The sequence below is a fragment of the Lichenostomus cassidix genome, chromosome Z (genome assembly GCF_008360975.1).
Source record: "Lichenostomus cassidix isolate B80296 chromosome Z, HeHo_3.0, whole genome shotgun sequence".
NCBI lineage: Eukaryota > Metazoa > Chordata > Aves > Passeriformes > Meliphagidae > Lichenostomus > Lichenostomus cassidix.
The window spans coordinates 60,653,035-60,675,811 of record NC_139511.1 but is presented as its reverse complement, the minus strand read 5'-3'; the positions used below and the strand labels follow the sequence as shown (position 1 = coordinate 60,675,811).

The window sequence follows — 22,777 nt, the reverse complement described above, 5'->3', positions numbered from 1 at the left end:
CATGCTGTAACTGCTTGTGTCAATCTTGTCTCGTGCAATCAGGGTGCAAGGGAAGCTTGAGTCAGACCCAGATTGCATCTCTCTACAATGGTTAGTAAGATGGGTCCAAAAACCAGCTTGCCAATATTTCCCAGAAGTGTGTGCTCTGTTGAAAAAACTTGTCATTTGGCTGCTTTTAGTCACTCTGATTTCTTTTACTTAGAAAAATTTTATCTACCAATGCTTTTTTCCTGTTCAGTGCTGCAGTATACCTGTGTGAAGTAATTGGGCAACTGTATGGCTCTGGGTATTTTTGAGAGGATCTTTACATCCTTTATTAAAGCCATAAACTGGCTTGAGTTTGAACTTGGTAAATAGAAAGTTATGCCTGCAGCTAATTGTCTTATGTTTTATTCAGATTCAGTAGATGGTTTATAGGATCATACAAAATGTGTTATGCTCTTAGTGTTAATAAGGTTTTTACAAATACTTTAACTTAAGTTTTTCTTAATTCAGTTTGATAATTTTATTCTTAAATTAAATGTGGTTAAAATAGGGGTATTTCACTTATCAACGTAACAAAACCGCCAGCTCAACATATATTAAAAATGCATGCAAACAGTTGTGACTGGTCTCAACATATTTGAAGAAGTAATTTAGTCTAATTGCCTCAGTAGTTTCGAGGTTCTACCTCAAAATCAGGTAATGCTATGTGCACATGGTGTTATGGAAATGATCTCATAGGATTGTCACAAGCATTGTGGTTTTTGAAAAGATGTTGTTATGTAGGATTATAAATTTCTTTCTAATATCTTGTCTAAATCTACTCTCCTTCAACTCAATTCAACTTTTCACAATTCCCCCTTCTGAAAAGTCACTCCCCAGTCTTCTTGTACTGACATCCTTCTTTGTACTGATGTCTTTCTGGAGCCTCCTCCAGGCTGAACACCCCCAACTCTCTCATCTTGTCTTCACAGAAGAAGTGTTTAATCTCTGTGGTGTGTTTAGTGGCTATCCTCTGGATTTGTTCCAACAAGGCCACATATTTGTTGTGTTGCAGACCCACTGGACAGAGCTGGACAGAGAACCCCAGGTAGGTTCTCCCCAGGGCAGTGTAAATGGGGAGAATCACCTCACTTGACCTGCTGGCCAGGCTTCTTGATGAACCCCAGAATGTGTTTGGCTTTCTGGGCTGCAGGTGTTTGTCCAACCATGTTAAGCTTTTTGACCACAAACATGCCGAAGTTTTTTTTCCCTGAGCTGGTCTTGATCCATTCTCTGCCCAGTTTGTACTTGCACTTGGAATTGCCCTGTCCCATGTGAAGTACCTTGCACTTGGCCTTGCTGGCCTCATGAGGTTTGCATGGTCCCACCTCTCAAGCCTGTCCAGGTCCCTCTGGATAACAAACCTCCCCTCCCTCCAATGTGCTGACCACACCACACCACACAGTGTGAAAAACACAGTGTGGCCACACAGTCACTGAAAAAGGTGTTAAAACCTGCTGGTCCCAATAAGGACAACTGCTCTCCACAGCACTTTGAGTGCAACCACCCCACACTTTTTTTCTACTGAGCAGACCATCTGTCAAATCCATGTCTCTTCAGTTTAGAGACAAAAAAGCTTGTATGACTGTCTGAATCTTACTGACATCCGTTAGAACAAAAGAGATGACAAGTTTGAGGAAAATCAAATACAGGTAAGTTATAACACCAAGCATAATGCCTGTCACATGAATGCTGAGGACTAAATCTACTTTTACATCCAGTCCTGTGTGTTACAGGCAGTTTTCAGCAATGGCTGTGTTTGCAAGGTTCTACTTGAGAGTTTTCATTTGATTTTTTTCACAAGTGAATTTTCATCCTTAGTTGGTATACATAGGATATGCTGTTAGAAACATCATGCTGTATTGCATTTCTTCTTCAGTGAGGAAAAACTGTACTTGTGTCAGGCCTCTGACTAAAAGTACAAGGAAAATATTAAATGTTACAGAGTGGAGGGGAAGAAACAAAAGATTGCTGCAGGTGACTTAAACTTGGTTGCTGTCATTTTCTGCCTGTCAATAACATTGGCTTCACATTCTACATCTGGGCATGTAATCAGATTCAAGTTGTGAGTTTGATGTGGAGAATAGTTGAGCCAGTAGAGCAGTCAGAGGAGTAAAGGGCCAACCAGAGCTTCTGTATCAAGACTTACTCAATCTTGAGACCCAGGCATTCACCTACAACTTGATGGTGGCTTTCAGTGAGAACAGAGGCTGAACCTTGCTGCAGGATATCATATTAAAGCTCTTCAACAATTCTGGCACTAACTTCCCACTTCATGTCCTAATTACCATAGAAATGTAATAATTATGGCTATCAGCAAGACTTTTCTCTCACACAATATCATTCACTTCATAGCATTTAAGAAGCCATCAGTTAAATAAATAAATGAATTAAATCTTATCTGTCTCTGTCAGGCAAAGGATACAGTACTAATTTAACTTGATAAGCAGAGCCATATCTATTCTTCCAAAGCTGGAATCTTATAGCTTATGTTATATTTCAGTGAGCACAAACTGCGTGCTTTATCAGTAGCACTCATTAAATTGAGCTGGCTGACCATAAGGAAGAGAAAGTGACTGATTCTTCTTTTACAAGATTGCTGATATCTCAGTCCTGTTTCATGACTGAAACTAGATTCAGTCAAAAACCAGGATAGGTCATGTATTGGCTACCAATTAACAAAAGCAATGAATATCGTACCACTGCTGCTACTACTACTACTACTGCTATGTTATAATAATGTCTATCCTTTCCTTGAGTGAACCATGGAAAAGGAAAGAAGGCAGAAAATATATTTTCATTTGCAACATATCTTGTGCATAGTGGTTAAAATTACCAAGTTATCCTCAATGCATAACTTTTGAGCCTAATTTGCACGTTTACTAGTACGTGTGTGTGTAGTTTCAGGAGAGACAAGGGTTATCAAAACACTACAGGATCACAGGCTCTCTGTGTCACATTCTACATGGAACCAGAAAAGAGTCTTCTGTTTGTATTGTAATGTCAATGTACTGCAGACATCAGTAGTGTTAGCTCCCTCAGTGAACTATATATGAATCCTGCTGTTACATGTAAAATAAGGAAGAAATCATAGGAAATGACTGTAACTGGACAAGAAATACACTCAACATAGGAGTAGAAGAGTGATGCACATTTTTGAAAACATGGGCAAGTGAAACTTCAAGAATATTTCTAATGCAGGAAAGAATAAAAATTATCTGGCATCATGTAAACAATGGAGCAGAGATATTGGTTTTTCATTCCACTCACTGAATGACCGAAGAATGTGCTCTCACAGCCTCCAAAGCCAAGGGAATCCTGGGCTGCATCAAAAGCAGTGTAGTTAGCAGGGCGAGGGAGAGGATTCTGCCCCTCTGCTCTGCTCTGCTCTGGTGAGACCCAACCTGGAGCACTGTGTTCAGCCCTGCTGTGCCCAACTTAACAGGGACATGGAACTGTTGCAGCAAGTCCAGAGGAGCCCACAAAGTTGATAAGACCACTGGAGCACCTCCCCTAGAAAGACAGGCTGAGAAAGTTGGGTCTATTCAGCCTGGAGAAGAGAAGGTTGTGTGAAGGCCTCATAGCAACCTGCCAAGGGGACTAAGGGAAAATGGAGAGGAATTCTTTGACATGAACTACAGTGACAGGGCAAAAAACAATGGGTACAAACCTAAAGAGGGGAAATTTAGGTTAGATATATGGAAGAAATTCTTTACTATGAGTGTGGTGGAACAGGTTGCTCAGGGAGGTTGTAGATTGCCTCAGTTGTGGAGGTGCTCAAGGCCAGGTTGGATAGGGCCTTGAGCAACCTGGTCTAGTGGGAGGTGTCCCTGCCCAGGGTAGTGGTGGTTTGAGGTCTATTCCAGCCCTTTACATTGTATGATTCTATTTTTCATTAGCCAAATAGCATACTGTGGCATCACTACAGGTTCTGGTGAGGAATTTCAGGAGTGGAAATTGTTATCATTTGTAGTGCAGTAACTCAGAGATCCCCACTCCCTTATCAGTTTCTTGAGGTTTAGATGTTTATTTTACCTTTCACAGGAGCATATTTTTATAAACTGTTGCAGTAGATAAAGGACATATAATTTTTTCTGGGATTAACAAGTGAAAATAATCAATTGGGTATCTGAGATGCACTGTGCTTCATTAGAAAATCCTAAACTTATTCCAAGAAATCTTCCATACAGTTAAACATGACATTCTAAAATTTGGGAAGGAAATAAATCGTAATTCACATATTGAAAGCAAATTAATTTTTCATGTTCTACTTTTTGCTAACAATGCCATGGGAAGCAACTTTTCTTTGCATCTGTTACTTGAAGTTGCACTGAAGTTGTTTCAGTCAAGGATCTTTTTCTGAAAAATACCATCAGTATTGACACATTGATTAGTTGGAGCAGAGAGTGTTTGTTATGTTATACTTTTCTTTCTCTGATTTAATAGGAAATTAGGAAGATGAATTTGGTCTCACAGTCTAATTTAATGGAGTAAATAATGATACTTGATACTTCAAAAGAAGGGTTGTTTTCATACATTAGTTTCAAGATCACTCCTTGAAACAGTTATGACTGTGTGAATAGAGACAATCAGTTTCAGATGGGGCATGAATTACAAAGTTGTGCTTGTAGTTCTAAATCTTGCTAACCTTTAGTGAACTTCATAACCTGAAAAGTCTTGAATGAAGATTTATACCAAAGGTAACTATTTTTCCATATCTAAAATTTACTTTAAAAATATGAGTGCATGCTCTTCTTCTTAAACCCCTTCAATCTTTCATCAAACATACTTCCTCTAAATTCATTGCTTTATTTCACTGTATAAAACTAGGTGGATTTGAATACAGGAAGAATCTGAAGCATTTGGTTCTTATTAGTGTGGAGATAGTGGTCTTGCACATACAAGATATTAAAAACACATAGAAATGTTCAAACTATTTTTGTTTGGACGTTATACAGCATGAAATCACAGCCTGTAGTACAACAGATATTTTTCTTTTTTATTTTTATTGTGCAGTACAATTTCAGGTTAATAAAACAAACAAAGACAATACTTTTATTCTCTAATCCCCACATTTTATTATTTTTATTTAAATATAACATACTATACATTGTTGCTCAGTGATTTTGGTATCCCTTTTATTTTCTAAACCCCTCCCCCTGTTTTCCTTTTACTCAGGAGACTGTTATGCTCAGGGTGACAGAAAACAGAGCTTATGGTTGAGGATCTGGGATACTCTAATATCTGCAGTTTGCTCCCACTACAGTGGGTATTACAGTATACCAAAAACACAGGAATCATTGATTCCTTCAAGGGTTTTTTATTTTGGTTAATTTTCAGAAACCACTATTCATGTCACAAATGGCTCCTGGCTCACTTTGGGAAAGTGATATTTCCTGATCTTGTCATTTGAGCAGCATGATGTTTTGAGTACTATGATAATATTTATGTATAATCCTCCCCTGACCAAGTCATCTAGGTAATTCTGTAAGAAGAGAATTTCATTTGTACCCTAAATGTTCTTTAAGTGGTCATTCAATACTGCATTTGTCCAAACTCATACTGAAGGTTCAGTACGGGTGGTCCATTATGTCTTGTCAGTTTTAATTACTGATTACAAATTTAAACAACAGAAACTCGCTTTTATCGTGGTAGTTAAGTTTTGCTGTGAGCTGCAATTACATTTAAAATCTGAAATTCTTATTTCTCTTTCTAGAAAAAGGTAATTTGTGAAGAAGAAAGCTGGAGATAAAGTACCATGAAATACAACATCAGCTATCAACTAAAATATGTTGTCTCTCAATGAATTCCTAGTTTTAAAACAGCTGACTTTATTTAAGGACAGGAAATATAATCTGACCATTTTGTATTTTATGGGAAAGCTTTTTTTTTTTCTTTTTTTCTTTAAAAACAGCTAATATTTAAATAACAGATTAAGATTGAAGTGCTGGTTAAACATTGACTTAAATAAGTTATAGAAGATTCCAACAACACCAGCCTTTATAGAGGTTAAACATTCTCAAAAAGACACATTAAGCAAGGCTCTCCTTTGTACCAAAATACAGTCTCCAAACAATAAAAATAAAACCAACTTTTTCACAACAAGAAATATTGAAGATAAACTGCAGCATCAATATAATCTTATAGTTATCAGTTAAAGTATTTAAAACAAAATAATATTATACTACTTTTGTTTCTTACTAAAGACACTGCAAAGGCTTATTTATTTATTTAGTGGAATACAATGTGAAGACAGTGGTACAAATTGTTTGATGTACTGTTTTCTACTTATCTGCTCTAACAAAATGAATCTCAATATGGTTACACTGGTGAGCTATCCAGAGCTCTCTAAAATTACTGAGTAAAGCAAAATATAAAACAAACCTTATGTACCTTTAATTGAACAGACTTCATATTATGCTTAACTTTCTTATACTGCAGTTGCTCAAGTTAAGCCATGGGACGAGTAACACTTCATAAAAATGTCCTGGATACTATGTATTTTGAGCCTTCGGTTACTGTGATGGTTATGAAAGGCATGCTAAAGCTGGAAACCAGCACAGCTTTTCACTTGGCTCTCATATAGAATATACATGTGAGTAATAATCTCTAAAAAACTCATGAGCATGATTTTGGATCTTCTGTCTTGCAGCCCTTAGTTAGATATTGTTCCCACTATATGCCTGCGACTCTACAAGTTGGTACCAATGGCAAATGGGTTGAACGAGAGTATTAACTGAATAAGGAGTGCAGGACTGTGTTGCTTTCTTGCTTAGCTTTCAGAGGCCAAACATTACACTTAGGAATTACACACTACAGTTTTATTTTAATGCTTGCAATCTCAGTGATTTTAAACAGGGCTGTCCACATCCAGGTTCCAGCCCAACGAGCGCTGCAGAACATCACACTGGTTGCAGTGTGTTAGATCCTGGCTCCAAGCTGAAATCAAAGTCAGATGAATATACACACAGATGCATTGACACCCAAGTACAGATGTGGCCCCTTCTCTCAATTTCAAATAGCAGAAAGGCCCTTTGAACAAAGTATTTTTGAAGTTTGTTCTTGAGTGCTGATAAGTACAAAAATTTCTCCAATATAAAGACACCCAATACCATAAATCCAAGCACTGCTTGTTTGGTCTTTTGCTTAAGTGCAAGACAGTTTAGGACAAAAATGGATTATACACTCTAAATTCTGCCTTTAAAGCCTTTTCTAATACCTATTCTCAGAGTACTTCTGAGGTTTTGACATTTTAATCCATCGACCTCTCTGTGAAGTACTAAGAAAAAGGGAAAGTAAGAAAGAAGCAAATGAGGAAACATTTCAAATAAAAAAAGATATTTAACATCCTATTAAATAAATAACTTAGAGAGAAATAAAGAGAAATGAATTTAGGACATAGAAGCAAACCATACTATTCATTTTGTTAGAACAGTTATACACTACTTTGCTTATCCTATCTATTTGGCCACAAGGCTTCTCCAGAAATGTCATTATTTGTGCATATGACCCAAGTGCTTCCAGTAAATGCTTGTGTGTCTAACTGTTCATTGAATCATTAGGCTTGAATGAGCAATTAAGGACTTTGATATGAGTTAGTATTCCATAAATAGCATTCCCCATGAAGATCACACAACAGATTGTCTTATGTCCATCAAGGTCTGTTGCAGTGATTTAAAAAAAAAAAAAAGTTCACACTGGCAATAAATTCCATCCCCTTTGATCCAGCTTGCATTTTGATTATAAGACATGACAATGAACTAAATAAAGGTATTTCATGTGCCAGCAATAAGTACAAGACCTTCAAAGGCTTCCCCTGCTCTCGTTTCAAACATGCAGGTGTCTGTGCTGCTTCTCTGTGCCTACCTTTTAAGAGAATTACCAAATATTCTTGACATAACAGCCTTCGGTTCAACTGCATAAAAAAAATAGTTCGTTCATCTACGACATGACAACCATAGGAAGAAAGTGAGCTGAAGTGTTTTTCCTTCTTGTTTTCTGTCCTCTCTTCGTGGTTCCCCTCCCATTCAGGGCCACAAACATTTGCCTTCCATTGTGCTTCCAATTTAAGGAGGCATATGTGTTATATCCATTTTCTTCTATTCTTTCCTTCAATTTGCAATCGCTATTGAACTCCTTCTGTTTAAAAAAAAAAACAAACCACAAAACACAAATTCAGAACAAACACAATATTTCAGCATACTGAAGATAAATACTATTTAAAAATGTTTAAAAAGATTTTAGTGTTCTGTATATGACACGTATTTAGGAGTCTACAGTGTATTTAAATAAAAGTTTCCCTGTGTCCACAGCATATAAAGAACATCAGTTAGACTGCCAAAAGTGAAACCAACAAAAGATATAACTACTTATTCAATGCACAGATATAGCAGTTAAATGATGTAATTCAGTAGGAGCTGGAAATCAACATCTCTGTGTTGGAATATGGCAACAATATTAAATCAAATTCTCAGTCATAAACTCAAAAGTATGAGGAAGCAATCTTGGAATCATTAACAATATTTAAGTTCTAAAAAATATAACCCTTAAATATTTTGAAAGAGATTATTGATACAATATGTTAAACAAATATATATGGATTAAGCCTACTTATTTTTTAAAAGTAAGAACATTTAAACCACTCTGGTCATTAAAAAGGGCTTTTTTTGGAAAGGTGCAAACAACTGTTATGTTGCTATCAGAATTCATGTGAGGCCTATTCACTTGTCTGACCCAAAGAGGGGCTTAGCTTAAAAAAGGAATTATGCATGATACTGCACTCTATTGACTAAACAAGATTGGAAGTAATGTTGCATATGGTACCAGGGATTAAGGTTTTCTATTTTTAAAGGAGAACCAGTTGTCAGGCTGTTAGAATGAATGAAAAATACAAGCCTGTGGAATCATGTAGGAGAGACTACGTTTTCTATACTGTTAAATGTTCTTTTACACGGATATAGTTTTCTATACTGAAGCCAAGAATACTTTGCATAAACAAGTAGTTCCTACATATAAACCCATCCAATTTTAACAAACTACTTATATTCCATTTAGAAGGCTTTGAAAAGCGGGGTGTTTAAAACATAACTAAATTAAAATGAAAAACTAGCATTTTGTTTTTTCTGCATTTCAGAAAATAAGATGGCTTTTCACAGCTCAGGCAGAAACAGGTCAGAACCTCAGAGTATGATGTACTAACTACATGCACTATTTTTAATGTGATCACCAACAAGACAAGAAATAAGTGTGCATAATAAATCAATTTTCAGGGTACTGGTAAGAATTTCAGGGACATCGTAACTTTTATTACAATCAAAATCCTTAGATATTTGGCTAATAAACATATAAAAGTATCCACATTAATAAAACAGGGTACAAGACTATTTAAAATATATTTTCCATATCTATTAATTTAAATTAGAATTTTTAAACTAAGTAATGCTAAGTACTTTGATATAGTAAGAGTTTTGTGGGTACTACTTATGTTTCACATAGTTGCTTCTATGACCATGGAATACATGCTTAACAGAATTGCACATATTCCAACTCAATTTGTCTCCCAAAGCGCTCTTTAATTTTATGATTGTGGCTATTTGAGCAATGATCAGTGAGGAAGACACAATCAAGGCAAGACTCTTTACAAAACCACTATTGACACTGCCTGTACTCACAAAGATACACATAGATAATTTAATTGTTATTTTCTCTATAATATCACCTCTGGAGTCAAGATGGTCATCAATCACTGTTCTAAACCACAGTAACTTCTCCTATCTACCAACATCTTATGTTGAAGAAATCTAATAGTGAGACTTCTTCCCTCATTTTAACTGAAATCAGTCAAATGGAAAAGTATTTGATTAACATAGAAGCAGCTTTACTTGTTTTCCCAGATGCAGAATTGTACTCAAATCCAACTTTTACTTCTATTCTTAGCTAATAGAGAAAAGGTGATGCTGCGATGTGCTTAAAAAGTCTTACTGGCAGGGGTCTGACTGTTACACAGCACTGCTCTGCTTATTTCAAACAAATTTCAGCATAAGCCTGCACCAACCTCTATTGTGCACGTGCTCAAGGGTGTTTTTACAATTTTATTGGTTCTGGTATTCATATCCATCTGCAGGCTGCCACACTGTAGTAATATGAGGCTAACTGCAAATCCTGGGATTATGGGAAAAATAATAACAGAAGCATTCTTGAAATCGCTAAGGTATTATGGAATAGGTTTTGATAAATCATTATGTTGTGATTTTATGATGTGAATATTGAAAAATTATCTCAGCTGGAATTAAAAAAAAGGCTTCCCACATTCGTATCTTCCTGTCAACACTATTTCTAGTACACTGTGAATTACTGAAACTTATGGCAGCAGTTTCCATCTATGGTACATGAAAGCTGCTTCAACGTCTTTTGTACATATATAGCACTGGGATAGACTCTCACCACACTAGCCATGGGTAACAACTAGGGTAAGAAACCTGTCTTGGGCTTTGGGATGGATATCACAAAAGACTACACTGCACACTGTAAACTGAGATGTGTGACTTGAAGATGGTGCTTTATGCTAAAATCTTCCCCTATGTGCAGAATCATACCCATGATCAACGACTGTACTGAGTAACCTAGCACACAGTTTTTTCCCTCAACAGAGCAGGACTAAGCACTGGTCATCCTCTATTTCTGACCAGTGTAAATCTAGAAATTAAAATCTACATTTACAGGAGTTTACAAAAAATTTCTTTGTTCTGGTTCTTCCTGAATGTGATTCTTTGACAATATCACAGAGTTTAGAAAATCAGAAGTATGTTGTTGAACCAGGAGTGACCAGCCACAGTGTAGGTGAAGGAGGACAGTTTGTATTGTTTGTATGAACTAAACACACCCTGTAGAAATGTTTCCTTAAAAAAGAGGGCCAGATGACCAGAAGCCCCTTGAGAGTCACTTGAGATTTTCATTACTTCATTGTTTTCAATAGAAACAGGAGGCCTAGCTACATTGCTCAATGATAAACTGAGTCCCTATACGTGACCTTCTTTCTATAAAGCATATGGATGATCTGAAAATTAAGCCACTAGCATATTGGCTCATAACCTTTCCAGGAACTGGCAAAACATTGCAAAATTGCAAACCAAACCAGATGTAATGCCAGAACAATCTGGTGTTTGTGTAATCATGGCGATGTGTGAGGATATATTTCAGTTTAGCTGTCAGATTTAGAGCTCCTTTTGCTTTCTGTTAAAAATATTTGGATGGTTACTGAGTTTTCTTGGTTTGGTTTGCTTCTGTTTGGTTGATTACTTTTGGGTTTTGGTGTTTGGATTTTTTCCCCCTGAAAGTATCAGTAACCCCAAACTTAAAGATCCGAATAAAGTATATATGAACAACTTTCAAATGTTACCTGAATTCTACTCATACAAAGCTTATTTACTGACATTTAAGTTCATATCCCTCTGTACTGTACATAATCTTATTCATAATTCAATAGAGTCAATTTAAAGCTTGGTACTCTAGGAATTTTCTTATTCAAAATTTTAATTTGATGATTTGGTGTGTTTACTTCATCAGCTCAAGCTTCCATGATTTAAGGTACAATTTTTCCCCTTTCCCTCACTGTCGAGTTACTGCTAAGTGTGACTTCACTGCAGAGAAAAGAGGGAAAACAAGCCCTAAAGATTATGTTTTGTAGGACCCTCTCCACTGAACACTCCTTAATTAGCACTGTGACTGAAGCAGTAAGCATGATAAATCCCAGCAGCTGTGTTGGTATGACATGAGCTTAGCAAACAACAGGAAGCTTGTGGAGAGGGGTGATCCTGGCTTATCAGAGGATGAAATTTTGATGAATAGCTCATTTCAGCTCTAATTAGTAGCAACATACAGACAAGCAGTGTTTTCAGTGGGCAAGACAGGGAACTGTGCTGACTACTGAAATCCATTTGGAAAGTAAAAAGATACTTACAGAGCCGTAGACTTTTCCTTTTTTGTTCATGGCTAAATAGTAGTTGCTCTTAATAGACTTAACTGCCACAACTCCAATTTCTACAGATGTTATCTCCAATATGCCTAAAAAATAAAAATTGAGCTATTTAATCACTTTGTTACAGGATTTTCTCACAATAGAAAAGACAATAAATCTGAAAAATACTAAACTTGTAATATTTAGGATCAACTGACCATAAAATTCAGCAGAATTATTCTTTAAACCATTGCAATAATATACGTAAACATTTTTTCCACTAACGTTTCCTTTTCTAACCCAGATTTTACTAAAATTTATCAGAAGAGACATTGAAACCAGAGCATCAAATTAAATATATAGCATGTGTCAATAGAATATTAGATTTTCCCCAATCTTCAAAACCCTTGCTAAACAATTTATTCCTTGTAGGACATTTAGATAAACTAAATCTCTAGGTTGCACTGAGCTGATTAATCCACTTTTGACAAGTGTGTTGACAATGTGGGAAATAGTAAGACTAACGTTAATGGCCACACTATCTTTGTCTTTCAGATATCAGAAACATTTTCCTCTGTTTGTAACAAACATGATGTTCCTCCCCCCACCTTAAAACAGACTCTTTCTGGGACACTGGATGTTTCAAGGGAGCAGTAATGGGAGGTATACCTTTTCACCTCTGTTTTCTGCCCAGGAGCATACTGATTTGGGAGTAGCAGACAGCATGCTTGGCTCCAACATTTCTCCTGTTCTCCAGAGATTTAAGTAGTAATTCTTGGATCAACAGCCCAGCTAACTCAGTGATCACTAAGGGTGTACAAACAGGGGTATTAGAGGAGGGGCAAATCTGTCCTCCTTAATTGGGTCTCGATAGTCAGCTTACATGTACCAGTGCCATGCCATTAATAGAGGCAGATCAGTGAGTCCATACCTGCTGAGGTCTATTATCTTTGTATTGTTCTTAAGATGTTTCTTATTTCACAGCAAAGGAAAGCCAAAGCTGCTTTCTTGATTTTCTTAGAGAGCATTGTTATAGAGGATGGAGCAGCTCTCCCATGGGACATCTGCTAAAATAATTGTGCTCAAAATCAGAGTTAAGTGGACTAAGTTGTGGATGGTATCCTATTAGAAGGCAGGAATGTGATGCTAACATTGCTGTAACACCATGAGTGCCACTGTTTTTTTGTATTTTCCATGCCAAAAAGTGATAAGAATTCAGCTAATTCTTTCTACAGAATTGTGTTGCAGCAACATGAACTGTGGCACCAATAAAACAAGTCTGACTCCATTTCTAACAACACCAGTAACAAGACAAAAAACCAAACCAAATCAAAACACAAACAAAGAAGCAAAAAAAAACCAAAAACAAACCCCCCTCCCAAACTGGCATAACCTGTGCCATTTTTTATATTGAAAGGGGTTAAATGGTTAGATTTTAGATTAGATTTTGCCATTCTATCCTTGTAACAATAACATCATATTAGACTATTTCAATTAACCATTACACTCATAGCTGGAAGAGAACAGTGCTTAAATAAGAAACTTGTACAGAATGAACCCATTTTAAGTGTCTTGCCCTTGAATGATGGAGATCACTGGTTTTGAGTACTTAAATTAAAGCAACAGATGTGTTAATATAATTAATGAAAATATATAGTCTGCTTTTTCTGCTAAAGTTTGTTTGCAATCTCACACTCCATTACATTCCTGGTGGAGCAACCATGAGGAGGTCATGAGGAGAAATGTACATTATAGACACAATAACTAGCTTAAGCTAGTTAAGCTATTTAATTGTAGCCAAATATAGCAGAATTCTTCCAAATTATTATCAGTTTGATATTATCTTCACTAATGATCCAGGATTTATTCTCACTGAGGGTGTTCTGTGCACTTGAATGTTGAAAAATGTATAATTTTCATTGACAATTTTGCATATTCTATGGTCTGCAATATTTCTTTTGGGCGAAGAGGAAATTTCATGGACGTTTTTCTTTCAAATGAATTTAATCTTGATCTGTTAACCGTTGGGTATATAGGGACCTCATTTGATACTTTGCTACTCTCTGTACTACCCCAAGACTTCAGTGGCATAACCTGCTAGTTAGAAGCACAGTTACAATCTAAATTTTGTCTAGATTGCAAATATTTTGGTGTTATTTACAGATTTGCCCAGGACAAGTATCTCTAATTTGATAGAAATCTTTTGAAGGTAATAGGAACCTTTCATTGGTTTCAGTGATGATGACAAATTTCAAAGGTCAGCAGGAGAGCATCTACTCATCTGACATGAATCTGCAAGAAGACCTAAGAACTTTCTAGAACTTTGAAATAATTGAATTTGAATAAAAATAAATAAAATGTATTTGATGTAAGGGTGAGAATATGCATTTGATTATTCTTGATGCATTATTAAATTCAGCAGGCATATATTAGAAAAGGAAATTGAAACATACAGCATGAAGCTTAAAACTACAGTGGTTTTCCCTCTCCCCTCCTTTCATTTTTAAAATATTTCTAGTCCTATTCCCACCAATGTCAACTTTTCTTTGGAGCTCTTTTCTCATTTCTCTAAGACTGAAACAAAAAAGGCTTTGCAACATGCTTCCTTGCATGCTTCTTGTATCTGATTTTATACCATTGCTTGGGCTAATGTATTTCCATGCCTCACTCCAAGAAGATGTGTAAAGTAAATAATTTCCATGATATAATGTGACTTGTAATTACTCTTGATAATAAGCAATAAAAAAAATTATTGTTATTGGGGTACAAGACTTGGCAGTTATTTATTCTAGTTTCATGCTTAGGAACTTGGAAATGAAAATAAATTAATTAAAAAACCAGAATGTTCTGGCCTCTATTACGGCTTTGAAACAGATAGCACACTATTATTTTACAGCCATAAGCTTTGTAAACTCCAGCAATTAGAACTAATCCCCATTGACTACATCAACTGTAAATCAATCAATACCCAAACAATTTCCAATTAATTATAATTAGAATTTCAAATATCAACTTGAGCTGTGCCCTGTAGCTATGCATGTACTCTCTTAACAGGTCCCAAAGGTTTTAAACATATTCCCAATAGAACCCAAATGTATTTGACTTAAATAAACTGTTTTTTACAGTTTATAAAAGTGATCATTATACATATTACAAGGCAATGGAAACCTGACAGTTTGTCTTCTTGCTTTGCACAGAGGGACTGTAAAAAATACAAGTGAAAATTTCACTTATGTGATTAGGTATGTTAATTCAAAATGTCCTGTGCTCTATAAAAAGGCTAATAATACAAAGAAAAAAAATTACAAAATATCCTAGAAATTGAGTGAAAGTACGTCAAGCCATTCTTAGGAAGGATAATTTGACAGAGTAGCAGATCTGTTGTCAAGGCATTAGGGCAGTGGATGCAAACACACTCTGCAACAAGAAACACTTGATTCTGAGACCAAATTCAACTTCTTTGCAGTGTGAGGCAGTGGTCATTTTTCTGTAGTTGTGTCATTTGTATAAGGAGTTCTTATAAACACATTTAAAACATCTCCAACACTAGTTGCAGTCCTCTCACTATAGAATAGGATCACCATGCATTTTCCAACACCTTTCAGAGATTATCTCGGATATGTAGCAATCCACAAAGAATCCCTCCCTCCTTTGTATTTTCTTCTGTTTGCAAAAGTATTGAGATAAAGAGTGAGTTCAGCTGGATAGAAAGTGATTATGACAGAGCTTCTGAAACTTTCTGGTTTCCCAAATGTTGACAAGAACCTGCTGGGCCCATGAAGGAAGCTGCAGCATTTGGTAGGTAACTAGAGAAGACAGGACTTGGTGCCACTGCAAGTGAGACTAAACTGACTTTTCAGAAAGTTAGCTTTTGTGCCCCGCAGTGAGTTTCTCTGAAGGGGTGCTTTTGACTGCAACTGACTTGAGTCAAAACAAGTTGATGTTCAGGCATAACACTGAAGACATGGTAATTCAAAAAGCTGTTCTTAGTAGGTGGTGTGAAAAAAAGTGGTTTGAAGCAGTTAGATTTGTTGGATGTAGTCATGGAAGAGTGAAGTGCTAAGGTACATAAAGCCACTGCCTCTGTTTCTACTCTGTGTCACCAATTACACCTGTGCAAAGCAAGTTGTAAATACCCCCAAATGACAAGTTTCACTGATATTCCTATATTTTATCTGTATATGGTGATAACATAAAGAGAAAGATGATGGACACATAGATAAAACAAACTAGGAAACTGAAGATGGCAAGGGACTCTTGCCTTTGAAAGCTTTTTCAATAAACCAAAGTAGTTCCACTAAAGCACACTCTTACAGACTTTGTGCTTGACTTTGGAAGTCAGCTTGAGATACAAATCTCACAACCCACTATGCCACAGTAATGGGTGGAAATCTCAAATAATAACCAACCTGAACCATAACCTAAGCTTTGACTTTAAAAGAAAAAAAAGTTTATTTGAAGTTAAAACCAGCTCTTTGATTTTTATTAATGCTTAATATTTTTTGAGATTGCCATCGTTCCTAATCTAAATCAGAAATGAATGTACTGAAAGACCATAAAGCAGTCTGCTAATGTGTCTTATTTAGATCAACTACAGCCAAAATACTAATGTTCGATGAACTTTCCTGTCCAGTTCCCACATCTAATCCATTTGGATAAGCCTGAGACATGTATCCAGATATCTGGAAGATGATGGTAACAAAACCTCTGAGCCTTCCTACATCAGCATAAGGTGAAATCCCAATAGTGCTTAAAATCACATAAAAGATTCATTATTGGAGGCTGTCCTCAGATCTGCACAGTCTGTACCAAATCCCCTTTGATCATCTACTGATTTTATGGCTTTAATTTTAAAGCAGAGCACAGATGACTCAAATGATGGTTCTCTGTACGTTAAGCAAATGGAAGAGTGGCAGCAGTAGGGTACCTGGGATGAGAGAACCTCTTAGTAATCAACAGTGATAGCTGTTAGTTAGCAAAGGAGGAGTTTAGATTTAGCTACAAAATTGGCAGGAATCAATTTAGCTAGTATACATCCTGACATGTAACAATTAATTCAGGATCACAGTTAGCCTACATTTTCCCCTCCGATCAGTAAAGACAGGCAACTTCAAAGGACAGTTCTAAACACCACCACTCCCCCTATTAAGTTTCCAAAGTTAGATGGGTTAAACTGAAGCCAAGGGAATGCTGGAAGTGACTTTGAGGACACATCTTTGCTGTCAGCTATGATGAGTTCAGATGCTCCCTCAAGGACACCATGTCTGTCACTTTCATCAGTAACACACAAGCATGTAATCAGATTTAGCCAGAGTGCTAGGGAATACAAACATGTTTGCTTCCTTCAGATGGATTTAAATCATGCTGTTGAGATGGGATGGCTACACATAGAGCCAACTGTACCTAGTTCTATTAATCAGAGCTCAGATTTCTTGAGCTCTGTGTTTTGAGCCAAGATGGGAAGACATATAAACAGCTGCATGAATGTTGATGGAAAATGTTGATGTCTGATCATCTCAGCCTGCTTGACCCCAACACTGCAAGATTTGGTAACTTTTAGATTAGACACAGACAGTGCAGGAATACATTATCTGATCTGTTTTTGGGACAGAGGAGCTATAAGTGGCGACTCTCAATACTAACCAAGGAATAGTAATGATTCACATGCCAAGAGAAAAAATAGAAAACAATACACCACCACCACAGCATAGCACATATGATTAGATGCAGGGTTGTAGTTATCTGATTTGTTAGATCTCTTGACAAAGATGATTTAAGTAGTTTCAGCCTCCCCCCTGATAGTTTTTTCTGCCTCTGTGCTGAAGTTCACCAACCCTTCAAACATAACTGTTTGTGGAGCAGCACTATAAACAAAATCATTGGAATGATCTGGCTTGGAAATAACTCTCAACAGAAAACAAATCAACCTAAAACCCTAAGGACTAAACAATTCAAGTTTTCGCAGTCAGATCTAGTAGTATATATTTTCTAGAGGTCTCATTGCTCTCTTTTTGGTCTCTTTCCAATTGGCTAATTTTTTTGAAGTGAGGTGCCCAAGACTGGACCAATGTTCTAACTAAGGCCTGATGGGTACTGACTTGAGCAGAATGATTACTTCATGTGTTTATAAGGAAACTTGGATCCTAATCCAAATCCCAATCGAAACTTGGCAGTCCATGTATGTTTCCATTTTGTAGACAAGACCAGGCACTCAGGATTTCTGCCAAATCTTAAATTTCCATGTCTCCACAGAAACATGCAGGAGAATGGAAAGCATATAAGTGAATAGTACAGCTCAGTAAATTTTTTCAGGGCTGTGTGGACCTGCCCATTTCAACCTGGGTGAAATCCCAAGTTATCTTTCACATTAATGATTATTATATTCACCTCCTGCATTTTACCACTTGTATAAGACTCAAAGTGAATAATTTTAACTGGAGAAACTGGGTAGAGGTAAGGTTATTCCATTTAATATCCATCCTAATAGACTAGGGAGTGATAACACATAGTTGCACGGCAAAAGAAACAGTCCAAATACATGGTGACTGATGGAAGTATCTGTACATCACCTGCAATCCGTCCTTTCCCTCCTGGGGCAGGAAGGAGCTTCTAGCTGGGTGGAATGTACTGGCAAAAGAACTAATGGGCAGAAATTAGCTAGCAGATACAGTACATATATTTGCAGATGGGGCACAAATGACAATTAAGTGGAGCCCAACACTATTTAAACACTGACAAGTATGAGCAGATGGAACTGGGATTAGGTTCTAAAGTGGTCAGAGTATGTACAAAAAGAGGAACAAAACTCTTTTGATGCATTGTGTAGAAGTTGCGAGACAGGAGACTCAAAGTGCTGCAGATGTCCTCTGCAATTTGTCTACCAACAATCTTTATCCAAATTACAAGTTTGTTGCCTGCTACTGAGACTGTCTGACACATCCTGTGGCTATTGTTCTAGCTAAGGCTGTTCAGCTCTGCATCAAAGTGGGACGACAGTTCTCTTTTGTCAGTTTTGTTTCATTTTGGACCTAATTTGTTCTTATGATGGATCTCTACTCCCCTTTGTGGAAGAAAACAGGACAGGGAAAATATAGTCTGTCATTTCCTCATCTCAAATACTTCCTTTCTCGTGGAAGGCAGGAGACAGAAACTACCCTCATAAGTATCACAAAGCTTGGCAGTGTGCACTGTGCTGCCTGTGGCAGGTAGGATCCTCTCCTGAATCCCTTTGGGCATAATGGATTAGTAATGGGGTAAAATAGAAAAAACCACAAAATTCTACAGGCTCCTCTTTAAAATACCATGACTAAGTACTGTTTCTAGCAGTATTCTCCTTCTGCTATATTTCTCTGGAAAAAAAAAGGATGTTTTAATGTTTTCCCTGCAAATCAGTCCGTTGCCAAACACACTAATCCACAAAATCAATTAGTTGTTGGTTCTAATGGTTTATATCTGTCTTTGCCTCACATAGAAAAAAGGCATCCATGGTATTTTAAAATATGGGATCCACATGTTTATAATGAAAGATTACCCCTGGACAGCTATAATGATCATTCTTTTCACATAATTATATTTGGTGGTAGTTACTCATCAACACTTTCAGCAGTTTTTTCTGCAATGCCACAAATATTACTCATGTCACTTGATCATAATAATCACTTTTGCAAGAAAACTTTATAAGGACTCTGGGAACAGAATGAAGATCTGAAAAGTGTAGATTAGGTTAGCTATATGGTACAGGTAATCAGTATCAAGAAAATCAATGCAAAGTAAAAAGAAAAGCAATGCATATCTAAAAATTCCTTAAAACACTTAACTATTTTTTTTCTGTTGTAGCTTTTTATCTCCAGAAATTATTTTCTTAACTGTCCTGGATATGAACAAATAAAAGGCAGGTCAGTGACCTTAATGTTTATATTTATATAATTTGCGGAAGTGTTGTATATTATTTGATGGGTGATTTTGAGTAGCTCATAACCTGGTGGATACTTTGCAAACAAACTACTGTCTAAACTTTTTCAGACAAAATATTTATTGAAAGACACAATTGTTATAACAATTGTTATTTGGCAGTCTTGGAGTAAAGAAAGAGAAATTAATTGCAAGTTATTTCTATAGAAGAAGATATTAAGGCCAGCAGTTTAGCAGCTGAAAAGACCTCAGTGACATTTGATCACCAGTTCATTGCTTTATCCATTAATTTTTTCTTTCTCTGACATAAATAATTTTGTGTACTTAATTAATCCAAAATTACAACCAATCAAAAAGACACCATTCAATAACTGTATTATTCTTGTTATAATGCTATGTGAGCTGCTTCTCGATTTTTAATGCTAGATTTATACTTTATCTTACCTATTCTGTACATTTCTTTCTTCATCAAAAGTAGGCACTAAAAGCATGTAACAAGGTCTGTACTCTAGCACACATATGTAAACTATGGCTTGCAGTATATCAGTGCAAGCACCTGATATATGTCTTTCACAGTGTTTTCATCTTTAATACTGGACTGTCTCTAACCTGGTTAGACCTGGTATCTTCAGACTGCTAGTACAAACAGTTCTTTTTAAACTTTGATGAGCACTGATAAGTGCTGTCTTCTTAAACATTCATTCAACACCTCATAAAAAAGCAGGATGACAAAATCGTCAATCTTACACAGAAACTTAAAAGGCTGATCTGAAGAGCACAATCACTTCACACCCTTCTGCTTTCATTATCTTCAAGTCTCCTTCTATATTGTTTCCATCCTCCCTGCTGACATCCTCAGATAGCAGCTAACAAGCATATTTCACACACAGGATTATGTGATCTAATTCCACGTGTTTGCAACTCATACCTTGTCCTTTTATAAATACTGTAGTTCCCTAGCCTGGGTTGCTGAAATGATTTTGGAGTTCCTTTTCTTTTAACTATGTAGGTCTCTTGCACAAATACTCACAAAACTATGTTTGGGACAATTAAGAGACAATCCAGAAGGTATGATACATTATTTCCAGTTTTTCTGCTCACCATTCTGTAAGTTAACAGCACAAATCACCCTCAGCCAACCAACCCCAATCAACCACTCAGTTGACGGTGAGTGTGATTTCTGCTGTCATCCCAGCAGAACCCGAGTCAGGAAATGTGTAAAGGGCAGGCACAGAATGTCCCATCTTCTCTACATACTTCTGTGTCAGGTTCAGGAATAACTTTGCTTACTCCCCTGTCTGATGCTGCAAAGACCACCTGTCCTTGTGTCATTTGGTAAAAACTGTCTGACAATCATATTCACACCTTCTAGGGTTGCTCTGGCATGTCCCTGCGAAGACTTGGGCCAGTTTTCCTCAGAATATTACCTCTATTACCCAAACGTCAGACACATCTGTGGATTTTCTGTTCCGAGTGCCTGACATGTTGTGAAGGCTGTGTGGCAGTGCACCAGTTAGCTGTCTGTGTAGTCTGATGGCAAGGTCATGTAGACTCTGCCTGGCAAGGCGTGGCATCAAACTGTTTAAAACCAAAGGAACTAATGCTGGCTTGGTCTTGTCCACGTGGCCCCTGCAGTGAATTATCTTTAAAATTTTGTGGAAGTGGATCCCAGAGGAAAACAGTTCATGCCAAATAAAGCTAAATGTGAAGTAATATGTGCAGGGTAAAACAGAAGTGCTGGATCCAAAAGTCACCTTGGAAAATATCTTATTTGACTGTGTAGACCTGCAGACAGCTATGGAGATGAGCAGGTGAAGAACAGAGCTGCCATATGATGGGATTTTTCAAGTGAACACAGAAACATCTGAGAATGTCAGATCAATGGTGAGCGTGCTCCTTGTACAGCCTGTGCACACACATATGGTGTAAAACTATCTAAAATGTCTCATTCCTTGTGCATAACCAACTCCACAATTATATTCCAGGTAGCATCTATTTTTCTATACACATTGTGTAGTTGGTGTATAGAAGACAACAAATAAGTTATGGGTTAAAAGTAGGGAAAAAAGGTAATAATTTTTTTCTCAGGAAAGTAATGCACAAAGTCCTGGTATTTCCTGTGCTCAGCATATTCATTAATGATTCACAATAATGCCATGACAAACCCTGCTGATTATACTAAATTATTCAGAGTACAAAATTTGAAGGAACTGGAAATAATTGCAAAAGACTCTCAGAAACCAAGTTGGTAAGGCAAAAAAAATCAGAAAAAAATCAGTGTAGGTGAATGTCATAAAAAGTGATGCACGCAGGAAAAATAATGTTAGGTTAATAAACATCAAATGTATTACAGAATGGCCTATGACTCAGCTACTAGTTCTTGGTCTCATAACAGATACTAAAAAAAAGTAGGAATGTACAGGAGAAGAACAGGATATGAAAAATACAGCTACAAAGTTTAAATCCACACATGATTGCATTTTGGACACAAATGCTACCCTTGTCTCTCATCTCATAAAGGATAGAACTAGAAAAGCTAGAGGAAAGGGCAACATGCATGATCAAAAATAAGAGGTAACTATTGTTTGAGGAATAACTGCAACACTGAGCTTTACAGAGTGGAACAGAAATGGCTTCAGTAAGGAAAATCTACAAAACTGTAGGTAACTTTGCATAATGAAGAAGAAGAGGCTACTATGCACTGAATCTTAAATGAAATTATTGTCCAGAAAACAACAATTTAATGTTTAAAACAAAATAAGGTATTTTTTCACACTTGTTAAATTACAGCAGTCATTGCTAAGATGCCAGTTTACCTGAACTGAGAACTAATCAGAGCAATTAATTAAAAAAAATTTTCCTAAGACAAGTAAATGAATACCATCA

The 22,777-nt window shown here is 36.6% G+C and overlaps 1 protein-coding gene across 5 annotated transcripts in view; it reads right to left on the bottom strand.

The window, feature by feature from the left end:
• Window positions 1-5,002: 5,002 nt before the first annotated feature.
• Window positions 5,003-22,777, bottom strand: part of FGF10 (fibroblast growth factor 10) — a 145,887-nt gene continuing 128,112 nt past the window's right edge. For all 5 annotated transcript variants that reach the window (XM_085042235.1, XM_085042237.1, XM_085042234.1 and 2 more), the window contains 2 exons: window positions 11,984-12,087; window positions 5,003-8,163 (listed from right to left, as the gene is read on the bottom strand). In XM_085042235.1, coding sequence (XP_084898361.1) covers window positions 7,966-8,163; window positions 11,984-12,087 — 302 coding nt within the window. In that variant the 3' untranslated portion in view covers window positions 5,003-7,965. The remainder of the gene's footprint in view (window positions 8,164-11,983; window positions 12,088-22,777) is intronic.